Below are 14335 nucleotides of genomic sequence, written 5' to 3'. Positions count from 1 at the left end.
CGGTGGGAGAAGAAAGAATAACCTGGTAAGGGCCTTCCCAGAGGGGTTCGAGGGTTGGCCCCAGATCCCAATGTTTTTATCAGGACCTCGGTTCCTGGCTCAAGTAGAGGCTTGCCTGATTCAGAGGCTGGGTCAGGAGTCACCTCCCGGACTTCCATTAATGCCTGTTGAAAAGCTGAGAGCTGAGTTACATAATTAGTTAATTCTAAGGCTTCAGGTATTCAGCCTTCCTAATGATCGAACTCAGACATCTGTACATGACTACTGAAAAAGCCATAGTTTTGACTATATGGACCTTTAATGGCAAAGTGATGTCTCTGCTTTATACTATGCTGTCTGGGTTTGACATGGGCTACCCTGGTGGCTCAGTGGTAAAGAATTCACCTGCATGGTGTACCTATGGCTGATTTTTTTTTTTTTTTTATTAGTTGAAGGCTAATTACTTCACAACATTTCAGTGGGTTTTGTCATACATTGACATGAATCAGCCATAGAGTTACACGTATTCCCCATCCCAATCCCCCCTCCCACCTCCCTCTCCACCCGATTCCTCTGGGTCTTCCCAGTGCACCAGGCCCAAGCACTTGTCTCATGCATCCCACCTGGGCTGGTGATCTGTTTCACCATAGATAATATACATGCTGTTCTTTCGAAACATCCCACCCTCACCTTCTCCCACAGAGTTCAAAAGTCTGTTCTGTACTTCTGTGTCTCTTTTTCTGTTTTGTATATAGGGTTATTGTTACCATCTTTCTAAATTCCATATATATGTGTTAGTATTGTTAGAAAAACGCCGCGGGAGGAAAAAGAGCCGCCTCTAAGGACCGGTGGTGAAGGCCTTTATTGAGCGGTCGCTCTCGGGCAGAACTCCCGGGGGCAGGTGAGTGAGGAGACAAAGGGAGTCTGCGAGGTATGAGGGGTGGGGAGGGGTTTTATAGCCAGGGCCGGCGTTTAAGCCAGGTCTTTTCATATAAGGAAGAAAGCGCGGGTTACAGCCGCGGTTAGTGTCTGAGGGCTCTGTGTCGGTACCTGATTGGACCAGGCTGCAGGGGGTCGGTCCCCGGAAGTTTAGCCAGCCTCCGGAATTTGCCTTGCGGCACTTTCCCAGGGCATGCCCCGACCTTTCATCCCGGCCTTTTTTTTATAGGACAAGGGGCGCCGGTTCTGTCTGGCTATTTCCTGCTGAACGGGGGCGACGAGGGGTAGGGTCCAGCCGGGACGAAAGGTCAGCTTATGCAGGATTGTGAGGTGGGTCTATGTCTTCTTGATTGAGTCGAGTGTAAGCTGTTAGGAGCATGGCCCATCCGGTCGCAGCCTGCGCTATTTCTTGGACCCATTGAGTCCAGTCCGGAGGGGGCTTTCTTGGAGCTGTCTGCGCCTTTGTTCTAGGCCTGACGATTGGGGCCGATAGGGGATGTGGAGATGTCAGTCGATGTCCAGGGCCGTAGCCACCTGCTGGGAGATCTGTGAGAGTATATTTCTTTTTAAGAGAGGAGTAGGGCAGGAGGGGATGACCAGAAAGGAGTGGGTAAATAGGCAGGAATCTAATTGACAGGGTGGTGGCTGGGTTTGGAGCGGACATGAGGGTTGGCTGTCAATGCCCATAACCGACACCTCGGAAGGACGTAAAGTGTCCCCGAAAGACGGACGGACCGAATAGGTAGCCCCCGCATTAACCAGACTTACCCGTTACCTGGAGCGTTACCCTGGGCTTGGCTTGGGTTATCGGGGTTCCCGAGTCTGGGCGGCGTCAGCCATCGTCGAAGCTCAGCAGCTCGAAGGCCGGAGGAGGGCAGGAGGTCTCCCTGGGGCGCTCTGGTCCCCGGCCCCTAGAGGTCGGGGCCCGAGAGGCCTGGGGACAGTCACTAGCCCAGTGTCCTCGCTGTTTGCACAACGGGCACGGCTTGGAAGGAGGTTGCGGATTGGGGCACATCTTGGCCCAGTGTCCTTCTTGGCCGCACTTGAAGCAGGCCCCCGGAGGGGGGTTTTGGGACCCCGAGCCCGCCGCCAGCCGCAGGGCCGCTACCAAGGCGTGGGTTTGTTGGTTTAGGAGGCCTGCCTGAAATTCGGCCTCTTGCTTGAGCCTTGCCCTTTGGCTGGCCTCAGCAGTTTCTTCACAGGCGTTGTAAACCTTAAAGGCCATTTTTACCAGGTCTCGAATAGGGGTCTGAGGGCCGTCCTCGGCCTTGGCCAGCTTTTTTTGGATGTCAGGTGCAGATTGGGAGATAAAATGATTGGCCAAGGTAGCTGCCCCCATGGGGGACTCAGGGGACAGTCTGGTGTATTGAACAAGGGCCTCAGTCAGCCGATTAAGAAACATGGCTGGGTTTTCATCGGGCCCCTCAGTCACCTCATCTAGTATGAGGAGGTTTACTACCTTAAGAGAGGACGTTTCCATCCCATCAAGGATACACTCTATCATATAGCGTACCCGCAGCTGGCCGCCACCCCCTTCCTGGTAGTTACAATCAGGGTCGGTGTCAGGAACTGCCTGAGCTCCCAGGGGATGCTCAGGGGAGGGGTTGGCACTGGAGGGTTGCTATGGGAGCGAGTGTGGGAGCTAACCGGAGAAGAGGAGGGAGTGACGGGGGAAAGGGGAGGATACAAGATAGGGTTAAGGGCCGGAGGATCTGGGGCCGGCGGTGAAGCCTCAGGGGCGGGAACAGGAGCAAAAGAGGCCGGAGTAGGGTTAGAGGGGGAGGGGTTAGGAGGGGCCGGAGAGGAGGGGGAGGGGTTAGGAACCGGAGAGGAAGGGGAGGGGGCTGTGGGAGAGGTACAGGGAGGGGGGGGCACCAGATCTTCTGGGGGAACAGAGAAAGCAGAAGACTCAGAGACGGGAGGAGTCGGCTTAGCTCGGGAGGGTGGAGTCGGGGGGGGCCATGGTGAGTAGGATTTGGCTAGGAGCGCACGTAGTGCACAGGGTGGGGCGAGAGCGCAACCCCCAAAAGGCCTGAACATAGGGGACCTCAGACCATTTTCCCCTTCTCCGGCAGTAATTATCTAAATCACGGAGGACGTGAAAGTCTAGTGTCCCTGTGGCTGTTCATTGTGAGCCATTATCTAGGGAATACTGAGGCCAGGCCTGTGAACACAGAAAAGTGAGCTGCTTGGGACGGATATCTCCCTTTAGTCTTAGAGTCCGCAGGTTAGCCAGCAGGCACTCTAAGGGGGTGGAGTATTGGGGATCGGGTTTGGAGGCTGTCGATCCCATGACGACCACGGGGCGTGGAGGCAACCCCCGCTGTCCGAACATCTTCGGACGAGTCAAGGGGAGCTAAGGTCCGTGTAGTCGCGGGTAACGTCTTCCTCACGACTGCAGGGACCCGGAAAGGCCGAAGTCGGAGGCCGAAGCCGGAGGTCTACTCAGCCGCTGGGGACATCTCCCCACCAGCTGGTGACCGGGAGGGCCCAGTAAGTGTGCACCCGTTACGGGGCCCTAGGAGGTGGTCGCCAGGGAGTGCAGGCCCCAAAGCCGAAGGGACTTACTCTGTATCCTGCCGTCCGGGGGGTTGGTAAGCCGCCTGGGTCCGAGGCTTCCGCGGCGGTGGAGCACGAGGGGACCTCAACGGCGAGTGCCGGGGCCCTCACTTCGAGCCTCACGTTGGGCGCCAGATGTTAGAAAAACGCTGCGGGAGGAAAAAGAGCCGCCTCTAAGGACCGGTGGTGAAGGCCTTTATTGAGCGGTCGCTCTCGGGCAGAACTCCCGGGGGCAGGTGAGTGAGGAGACAAAGGGAGTCTGCGAGGTATGAGGGGTGGGGAGGGGTTTTATAGCCAGGGCCGGCGTTTAAGCCAGGTCTTTTCATATAAGGAAGAAAGCGCGGGCTACAGCGGCGGTTAGTGTCCGAGGGCTCTGTGTTGGTACATGATTGGACCAGGCTGCAGGGGGTCGATTCCAGGAAGTTTAGCCAGCCTCCGGAATTTGCCTTGCGGCACTTTCCCGGGGCATGCCCCGACCTTTCAAGTATGCTGTAATGTTCTTTATCTTTCTGGCTTACTTCACTCTGTATAATGGGCTCCAGTTTCACCCACCTCACCAGAACTGATTCAAATGAATTCTTTTTAATGGCTGAGTAATATTCCATGGTGTATCTGTACCACAGCTTCCTTATCCATTCGTCTGCTGATGGGCATCTAGGTTGCTTCCATGTTCTGGCTATTATAAACAGTGCTGCGATGAACATTGGGGTGCACGTGTCTCTTTCAGATCTGGTTTCCTCAGTGTGTATGCCCAGAAGTGGGATTGCTGGGTCATATGGCAGGTCTATTTCCAGTTTTTTAAGAAATCTCCACACTGTTCTCCATAGCGGCTGTACTAGTTTGCATTCCCACCAACAGTGTAAGAGGGTTCCCTTTGCTCCACACCCTCTCCAGCATTTATTGCTTGTAGACTTTTGGATAGCAGCCATCCTGACTGGTGTGTAATGGTGCCTCATTGTGGTTTTGATTTGCATTTCTCTCATAATGAGTGATGTTGAGCATCTTTTCATGTGTTTGTTAGCCATCTGTATGTCTTCTTTGGAGAAATGTCTGTTTAGTTCTTTGGCCCATTTTTTGATTGGGTCATTTATTTTTCTGGAATTGAGCTTCAGCAGTTGCTTGTATATTTTTGAGATTAATCCTTTGTCTGTTTCTTCATTTGCTATTATTTTCTCCCAATCTGAGGGCTGTCTTTTCACCTTGCTTATAGTTTCCTTTGTAGTGCAAAAGCTTTTAAGTTTCATTAGGTCCAATTTGTTTAGTTTTGCTTTTATTTCCAATATTCTGGGAGGTGGGTCATAGAGGATCTTGCTGTGATTTATGTCGGAGAGTGTTTTGCCTATGTTCTCCTCTAGGAGTTTTATAGTTTCTGGTCTTACATTTAGATCTTTAATCCATTTTGAGTTTATTTTTGTGTATGGTGTTAGAAAGTGTTCTAGTTTCATTCTTTTACAAGTGGTTGACCAGTTTTCCCAGCACCACTTGTTAAAGAGGTTGTCTTTTTTCCATTGTATATCCTTGCCTCCTTTGTCAAAGATAAGGTGTCCATAGGTTCATGGATTTATCTCTGGGCTTTCTATTCTGTTCCATTGATCTATATTTCTGTCTTTGTGTATGGCTGATTCTTGATGTTTGACAGAAAACAACAAAATTCTGTAAAGCAATTACCCTTCAATTAAAACATGAATAAAGTGGCAAAAAAAAAAAAAAAAAAAGAATCCTTCTGCAATGCATGGGATGCGGGAGACATGGGTTTGACCCCTGGGTTGGGAAGATCCCCTGCCATGCCCCATGGGAGGAGGGCATGGCAATCCACCAAAGTATTCTTGCCTGGAGAATCCCATGGACAGAGGCACCTGGCAGGCTACAGCCCATGGGATCGTAAAGAGTCAGGCAAGACTGAAGCCATGAGCATGCATGCATACTAGCTTTGTCATAGCTGTTCTTCCAAGGATCAAATGTCTTAATTTCATGGCAGCAATCACCATCCACAGTGATTTTGGAGCCTCCAAAATTAAATCTGTCCGTGCATCGACTTCCCCATTCTGTTTTCCATGAAATGATTGGACTGAATTCCATAATCTTATATTTTTGAATGCTGAGTTTTAAGCCAGCCTTTTCACTCTCCTCTTTCACCCTCATCAAGAGGTTCTTTAGTTCCTCTTTGGTTCCTGCCATTAGACTGGTAAGATATGCACATCTGAGCTTGTTGATATTTCTGCCAGCAACCTTGATTTCAGCTTGTGAGTCATCCAGCCCAGCATTTCCCATGATGTGCTCTGCATGTAATTTGAATAAGTAGAGTGACCATATACAACGTTGTCTTCCTCCTTTCCCAATTTTGAAACAGTCCGTTGTTCCATGTCTTAATCTAACTGTTGCTTCTTGACCCTCATACAGGTTTCTCAGGAGACAGGTCAGCTAGTCTGGTACTCCCATCTCTAAGAATTTTCCACAGTTTGTCATGATCCACACAGTCAGAGGCCTTGAGGCAGTCTAGTCAATGAAGCAGAAGTAGATGTGTCTCTGGAATTCCCTTGCTTTCTCCATGATCTGAGGAATGTTGCAATTTGATCTCTTGTTTCTCTGCCTCTTCAAACCCAACTTGTATATCTGGAAGTCCTCATCCCATATACTGTTGAAGCCTAGCTTGAAGGAGTTTACTAACCAGGAGGCTTCAGAAATATGGGACAATCTAAGCTTGAGAAATTGGAGGGTGTGAATGAAGCCCAATAGGAGACAAGAAGAGGAATCTCTACTCTGCATGTTGTTAGCAAGCTGGCAAGGGCTAGACCATACCTTCAAGTTCTTATGTAGGACAGTGGCCTTTATGTAGAAAGTCATAAACAGTTCTGCAACTGTAAGAGAGGGAGGGAGAGGGTGGTGGGTGGGCGACAGGCACCCTGAGTGGATGTGAGAGACCGGTTAGAAGGGGGTTGACAATTAAGTGGAGGGAGGCTTTGGACTAGAGCAGATGTGGTGGACATGGGAAAAAGTAGATGCATTAGACATTTTCAAAGTAAAGGGGACAGAAGTCAGCAAGAATATGGACTTGAAGTGAAAGAGAGGGAATTGGAAACATGGTTAAGACCAAGTTTCTGTGTCCTGTCAGAAGGGTGCAAAGGTGTCATGGGAAAGCCTGGATGTTGGCCAGGTCTGGGAAGAATTCCAAATAAGGTTTTTATGTTTTTGAGCTCATGGTCTGGATGGATACAATAACCAGTATTTACATACTTAAAAGTTCCTTGTCCTTTTTAAAAAAGTGAGAAGTATTGATATATAGTTTATATACAATAGAAGTCGATGCTTTAAAGCATTACCGCTTGTTGAGTTTTGACATATGCATACCATCATGTAAATGCTACCACAATAAAAATGTGGAAAACGTCCCATTGGTTTGAAAATGTTCCCTTGGACTATTTGCATTCAGACTCCTTCCTCGACTCTTATAAACTGGCAACCAGAGACAGATTTCGGTGCCTATAGTTGTGCCTTTTCCAGAAATCCATTGACATGAAATCATAGAATACATAGTTTTCTGTGTCTGACATCTCTCATTGGCACAGCCGAGATGCATCCTTGCCGTTACATGCATAAGCAGTTCCTTTAAAATGACTGTATAGTATTCTTTTGTACGAGTATACCCTTTTGGTTCTCTTTCATCTATATACCAGTTGTTGAATAGTTAGGCTGTTTCTAGCTTTGGCTATTCGGAGTACATGAGTAGAATATATGAGTAAAGGTCCTTGTGTGAGCATGTTTTCCTTTCTCTTGGGTAAAACCGGGTAAAATTAAACCTCCTAGTAAGTACGAAAATTTCTGCTGTACTAGAATAAGAAGAATGCGCTACTGGAGAAGAGTGAAGAAATAGCTACAGAAGGAATGAAAAGGCTAAGCCAAAGTGGAAACAACACCCAGCTGTGGATGTGTCTGGAGGTGAAAGTAAAGCCCGATGCTAAAAGAACAATATTGTATAGGAACCAGAGGTATATTCAGAGAAATCAGTTACCAGTTCAGAGATTGAAATGCACAGTGCTCCAAGCAAAAAAAGGAAGCAGGGGTATCTATTTATGTATTTGTTCCATGGAAGTGAGTAAAGCCATTGCAAGCATGCTGGAAAACCCAGAAGCAGAGAAGGAAATGGTTCATCAAAGCCTGTAAAAAATAGGTATTAAAAACCGTAATGTCTAGTTCTGTCATGAATGTCTTTCTGAGACACATGCTCCCCTAAGGGTAACCTGGGGCTTCCTATCACCACAGTTTGTGGATGCATAAGAAAGACTGCACTGGACGGAAAAAAATACAGTATTCAAGCCTCCTTGCTCATCCTGCAGAGACCCTGCGGTTCCAGGACTACCTCGGTGGCGGGAAAACCTCAACCAGCACAGCTCACGCCCAATTCAGGGAGCATGCGCAGTGTACCCCTTCGTGCGCATGCGCCTCGGTGCACGTCCGCCTTCCTGAGCGTTCTGTGAGGAGCGTTGGGCCTGAGACGGGTGTGTTTATTCATTCCTGGTTCTTTCTGACCACTTGAGCCTCACCAGGTAGGTCCACAGATCTGTCCTGTCTGGAGTTTAAGTGTGTGCACGTGTGAGGGGGAGCCAGCGAGTTTCGGGTGGGTCGGGCAGTGCGATCTGGGGCCTTTGAGGAAGAAGGCCCTCGAGGTCGTCATCTTTCTCCTGACAAGTGTCGCGACGCCATAGTTCTTGCCCTGGTGTTGGGAGAGCAAGGGCGGTGGGCAGAGGAGGGCAGGGGGTCGGATGATGGTGGGGGGAGACTTGGGGGTGCTATTTGAGATATCTGGTTCACTGGGGCCCTGGAACTGATGACAGGGCACAGAATCTGGAGCCGGCAGTGGGACCTGGGCAGGGGCCGGGGTGGGCGATTAAGGAGAGACCTGGAAACTGGACCGCGCTGGGGTTGTGACTGTATCGCGGGTTTTGTGGTAAGGTGCCAAGAGAGAAGTGGACCGGCTGCTCTGCATGCAGACTCACCTCAGCCACGGACACTGAGAAACTCCCCATAGTCAGGCTGTAAGACTGAGCCTTTCTTCGTGTTCCAACTGAATTCCAGGGGAGTTGGGGAAAATAGGTCTGGTGAATAGGAGTGTGAGAAGAGCAATAGCCCTGAATTTTTAAATTCCTAGCAGTATTTCACTAAGTATCTTCATGATGGAGAATTCTGTTGTGAAATCACACTGCCTCACAAAAATTCAGCCTTCCTGTGTACCTTAAGGTGATTTCTCTGCCGGCTTAGCAGGGACACAAATGGCTTTGCAAGCAACTGTATTTGGTTTAATTGGAATGCATGTACACTCATACTTAACCAGAGTTTTCTTTTAAAAGTATTGTCACATTAAAAAAAATAATAATCAACATATGGTCATAAAAGTGATCAAATGTAGCTGTGCTCTTAAATACAATATCTAAGTCACAATATTCTACTTTCAGGGAGAAATATGAATGGGCAAGGGGCATCAACACTGGGACCTGTAGATCCAGATTGCTCCCGGCTGGATGAACGTGTGGTTGTGAGTATCTTACCATTTGATGTTTTCTGTTCGCACAAGTTTATTTTTGAGAAAATGATGTCAAGTAGTACAGAGGCAGTAATACAGGTCTTCCATGGTGATAAAGGGTGACAGTTTGTCTTAGGAAGGAACACTGACCCAGATACATTACAGTCTGGCATTGCCTGGATGAGTATACTGTTAAATCCCCTGGAAATGTGCCCAGTGACTCCCTCCTCCTGCTTATTAACAACAGATTGCATACTTCCATCCCAGCATAGATTGAAATAGCTTCCAAAGTCTTTCTGGGTAACTCTTATGGGAGCTAACTCTTCTCTGTGGGAAGAGTCACTTTATTAAAAGTAAGTACACAGAATTGTGTTGGAAAAATATTGTTAGGTTTACTTATGATCAGATATATCTGTGTATTATCTATGTTTATGCTATTAGATGTATTAACAACAAAATGTTTTTATTTGCATGCACACTGTCCTAGGACCCGCAGCCCAGTGTTGAGCAACCTCAAGAAGAGGGACCACCAGCTGAGATTCAGGATATCACACCTGAAAAGGAGGAAGTAAGTGGAGAGGATCCAGTGAATCCTGATGAAGAGAAGGAGAAGGATGCCTCTGAAGGTAAAGTATATCTGTGCATCATGCCTTAAGACATAATCAGTCAGAGGAGGAAAGGAAACATTAGAAAAGGACTTCAGACAATTCCTAAAATCCTGAGGAGAGTATAGTTTGCCAGTTAGTGTGGTTGCTCAAATGTCTCCCTTCAAGACAAAGAGAGAGGGGGCAACTAAGTTGTCTGAGGACAACCCTGGAAAAGGAAAATGATAATAGCGTTCAGACACTTCTGCTTTCCCTTTTCTCCAGCAAAACATTCCTGGAATAATCCTCCTGAGGTTCTTATTCGTTACATCTTTACCATACTATCCTAAGGCTTTTAATTCATAACACTGAGGGAATTAATATCATCATTCCCTTGTTTATATTGTATGCTTTACAGCGGAATTCATGCATTGTTTTTAAAGATGCTGTCCTGGAAACTGATCTCCGGGAATTGGCTGTGGCAAAGACTGGGGGTCAGGGTGGAGATGGTCCTGATGTCAAGGGGGAGATTGCATCAAATAGAGAGCCTGTTGAAATGCCAGAAGCAGGTATGTCATCCATTCAGAAAGTAATTTATGTGGTTTCTGTTTTTCCAGAATATTATATCTTTAATAATATAGAGGGAACACTACTATTATTTTAATAACAGAGTTCACATATTCTTTGAAAGGTAGTTCAGACCCCAGATGCCTGAGTGTCTGACTTACAGACTTGCGAATAAAGAAAGTCTGTAACTTTCTTTATTCGGATCAAAGCCATATCGAGTTGAAAATAGGAAACCGTTTTCTTCATTATATAAGTACTTTAAGCAACAGTTAATAATTTTCAGGTTCTTTTATAATTTCTGCTTGTAACAAATATGGAGTGCATTTGTAATAAATATCAGTTTATATGAAATATGCTCAGGCATTCAAGTAGGTTCTAGTACCAGCTTTAACATAATGTGTGTGATTCTGTGAAATCCCTTAACTTCTAAACTCAACTTGACTCATATAAATTGTGAATTCAGAACAGATACACTAAAATGCTCATTTTTCAATGCTAATTTTTGCATTCTCTGATTCTCTTCGATGGAATGCATACAAGAATACTCTGTTTTTCATGATGTATTTATCATAAAATGTCATCTTGAATCTAATTATAACAGGGGAATTGAGATTTCATTTTCTGATGGGGGACACATGTACACCCGTGGCTGATTCATGTCAATGTGTGGCAGAAACCACCACAATATTGTAAAGTAACTAGCCTCCAATTAAAATAAGTAAGTTAATTTTTTTAAAAAGAAAATGAGCCAACATTCTGCTTCGTGTTTGTTAAATTCTCTCAAATTCTGAATTCTCTAGCTCTTAAACAAAATAGTTGGATTTTCAGTCCTTTCCCCAGTGAAGCATGAAATGACTGAACAATGAAATGGCAAAAGATAGTCTAGTTTCCTGTTTCTGTGGCTGATCAAGTTGAGAGAGTGCATGTAGTCAGTGATATTCAAGGCAGGTGTGAGTAAGATACATATGCTAAGCACACCACCTGCCCCCACGTTTGGTCTTTATTGGGGGGGAGGGTTGCTTATTTTAGTTGAAGGATCATTGCTTTACAATACTATGATGGTTTTTGCCATACACCCCACTCTCACTCTTAAAGACCTAATAAAAATCTGAGCCTCATGATATAATTGTCTCTAAGCATATCAAGTATGTTATTTTTCCTCTTTGATGCATGAGTTTAAAAAGTTTTGAAGGGCGAAGATTGTAACTCTAGTTCTTCCCGCATAATCAACTTAGTATGTTTCACATACGTGTTTTCCAAATTGCTGACAATTATTGCATGGTTCTGATTTTAAAGGAAGAACTTCATAGTTAGGGAGGAATTTGCTGTGTATTAGCCTTCTAAATATGTTCACTTTACATTTTTGTTCCATTCCATTAGAACATTTAGACGAAAACACAACTTTCAGACTACTTTCAAGTAACTACACAGCATGATTAAAACGTTCTCATGGAAAAATCTTAGCCCTAAATATGTGTGCTATTTAAAAAGGAAAATACATACATTACAAAGTCCATAAATATAAAATCCTACACCCAACATAAAAGGTAAGAAAAAGAGCAACAGAATAAACCTAAGGGAGAAAGAAAAAGATACTGAATAAAAGACAGGTATGAATTGTTAGGAAGAGGAAAATAAACTCAACTATTAATAAATAAAGGCAATGTGCTAGTTTACATAATTTTTTAACATGTATATGTGTGTATACACACACACACACACACACACATTTTTTAATATTCTTTTCTGTTGTGATTTGGACATAGTTCCCTGTGCTGTATAGTAGGACCTTGTTGTTTATCCATTCTGAATATAATTGCTTGTATCTGCCAACCCCAAATTGCAAGTCCATTCCTCTCAATTTACATAACTGTGAGGAAAAAGGACAGAGCCCAAGTATACATAATAAGAAATACGAACCCAGACTATAACAGTTAGTATCTTACAGAATTAAAACTGGGTATAATCTGGAACTCAGATATTTTCAGAATATTGATGAAATGGCTAATAGGGTGGGAAAAACAAATATTATTTAACATACCCCACAGTAACTAAATAACTAAACATCACAAATGCCGTGGATGAACTTGAAATTGGTCAGAGTTGTCTCTCAAAAGCAATTATCATTTAGAAACAAACAAAAAATCTGCTTTTCCAGATTTTCTTTCTTACTTGCTTTTCTCTCTGACTCATACTCCCTCTTGCTCTCCCTTTTCTTTTCTTCTCTCCTTTTTTCCTTTTCCTTTTTTGGTGTGGCTGTGAGAAACAGTCCTGTTTCTGCTTCACATGTTGATGTCACCGTGTCGCCAGTGATAGTAATGACTAAAAATTAGTGTCAGCATATAATTTACTATACCAACTGGAATGCTTTCCAGGGTGAAAAGAAACATTCCGAATTACATGAGGGCCACAAGTAAACAGGGGGACAGATGTTTAACCGACTGAAAGCAACCATATCAGGGATAAATTAGAACAAATGAAAATTTCTACACTTTTCCACAGCAGAGAAGAAACAAATGCAATACTGGCCTCTTTGTTTACTTCACTTAAGCAGTAAGAGAGATAACAACTGTTTAGCTATCCTATATTCAGACTGTTATTTCAAACCAACACATTTGAATGATACTTTTTTGGGACTTTTTGTTTCATTTTTTGTGTATTTTGTTTTTCTTAGGGTGATTTTTGTTGTTAGATATTTTACTGAATGTGTACACAGGTTTGCCTTCTACTGAAAACGACCTTCTGATAGGTTCAATTGATTTCATTTGTTCTGAACTCAGTGTCCTTATTGTCTTGTATAACTAGGAAGAGTAGTGTGTTTTTAAAAATACTGCTTGAAAAGTCTATAAAATCTCTAGAGAGGATTAACTGAAGGTAAGCCAAAGGGTCGCCCTTAGTGTACTTGTTTTAGTCCATTTTATAAAACTACAACTGCAGTGAACTTTCTATACCTCTCTTATCATCGAAATAAAGTTCTGCTAAGTAACTTCTTTAATGTTTATATTGTAGGTGAAGGGCAACCATTTCCTTGAAAGAAGATGAACTGAAATGATCCATGCTGTTCTTACGTTGTATATTTGACTGTTAAAGTTCTGTCAATAAAGTTTCGTTTTCTCCTGGCACATTTTTTGTTAAATTTATCCCCGGCTGTTTAATGTTATTGAAAATTCATGGCTTGTGATTTTTATTGTCTAGTTGAGGATGTATGTAGAGACAGAATGTTTGTGTATAGATTTTCTGTCCAACAATTCCTCTAAATATGCATATTAATTCCACAAATTTAGATCTAGATTATTTTTGCTTTGCAAAATAGACTATTATATTTGAATATCAACAGTTTCTACTGGCTTAAACCTTAAACCTTTCCTCATTTTGCAGCACTGAACAAGCCTAGCCAGAATAGTCTTGACTAAAGCAGGCGATAATTGGCATTTTTCCCGATAGGAAGTGAAAAATCTTCTCCATTTCAACCTGTTTGTGTTGCTTTTTTTGTAGATATACTTTATCAGAGTAAGTTCCATTCTATTCCTAGTTTGCTGTTTTGAATATAGATTAATTTTTATCAAACACTTACAGTGCATCAATTGTGATGATCATAGAATTGTTTTCCCTCCATTTTTCTATTAATGTGGTGAATTGCAGTGGTAACCTTATACATTTAAACCACCCTTGCACTTCTAGGGGTAACAAAATTTGGTCCTAACATATTCTTTAGGTGTAATCTACATGTTAATATATATACATACATATATATACCCACACATAAAAAATTCATAAAAGGCTTTGGGCTTCTCTTGAATAAATGGGTTTACAAAATGTGCCACCCAAATCTCATACAGTGTCCCTGATGAAATCATTGACAGAGAAACAATTTTTTAAAACTTAATATATTTGTATGGTCCTATAGAGAAATGGAATGCCAAAGCCACTGTTAACGGTTGTAGGGAGATAGGACAAAACTGCTGTCAAATTCCATGGCAAATGCCACAACATATCTTTCACACATTTGTGACTTGCCTTCCAAGTTTTTTTGGGTGCAGGGAGAGAGCAGCCACAAATGTCTTTTCTTCTCCATGACGTCCCCTATTGGCTTGATAGTGACCAGATCTCAGAAGCCCTCCAACTGTGTGTGTGTGTGTGTGTGTGTGTGTGTGTGTGTGTGTGTGTGTGAATCACACAGTCATGTCTG

General features: G+C 44.1%; 2 protein-coding genes across 10 annotated transcripts in view; one reads left to right on the top strand and one right to left on the bottom strand.

Moving 5' to 3' along the window:
* The window catches only part of LOC122434999 (neurofilament medium polypeptide-like), a 181071-nt gene that overhangs the window by 158197 nt on the left and 8539 nt on the right, over positions 1-14335 (top strand). For all 8 annotated transcript variants that reach the window (XM_043458837.1, XM_043458840.1, XM_043458844.1 and 5 more), the window contains 3 exons: positions 8928-9007; positions 9483-9621; positions 10023-10148. In XM_043458837.1, the coding sequence (XP_043314772.1) occupies positions 8928-9007; positions 9483-9621; positions 10023-10148 (345 nt within the window). The remainder of the gene's footprint in view (positions 1-8927; positions 9008-9482; positions 9622-10022; positions 10149-14335) is intronic.
* On the bottom strand, positions 1428-2456 carry LOC122435001. Of its 2 annotated transcripts, none has more exons than XR_006267518.1 (2): positions 1687-2456; positions 1428-1464 (listed from the first exon to the last, which is right to left on the bottom strand). XR_006267518.1 is itself a non-coding variant. In XM_043458846.1 (2 exons), exon 1 carries the CDS (start codon positions 2420-2422, stop codon positions 1751-1753), a length of 672 nt encoding a protein of 223 aa, XP_043314781.1. In that variant the 5' UTR covers positions 2423-2456; the 3' UTR covers positions 1431-1464; positions 1706-1750. The 2 variants fall into 2 exon arrangements, 1 of the variants encoding a protein (XP_043314781.1); XM_043458846.1 differs by having other exon boundaries at positions 1431-1464; positions 1706-2456.

Source organism: Cervus canadensis, chromosome X, assembly GCF_019320065.1.
Source record: "Cervus canadensis isolate Bull #8, Minnesota chromosome X, ASM1932006v1, whole genome shotgun sequence".
Lineage (NCBI taxonomy): Eukaryota > Metazoa > Chordata > Mammalia > Artiodactyla > Cervidae > Cervus > Cervus canadensis.
The sequence above is the reverse complement of the archived record's forward strand: the minus strand, read 5'-3'. Positions and strand labels throughout refer to the sequence as shown.

Coding starts and splice junctions, on each gene's coding strand:
- LOC122435001 (XM_043458846.1), bottom strand. CDS start 2,422: ATGATAGAGTGTATCCTTGATGGGATGGAAACGTCCTCTCTTAAGGTA.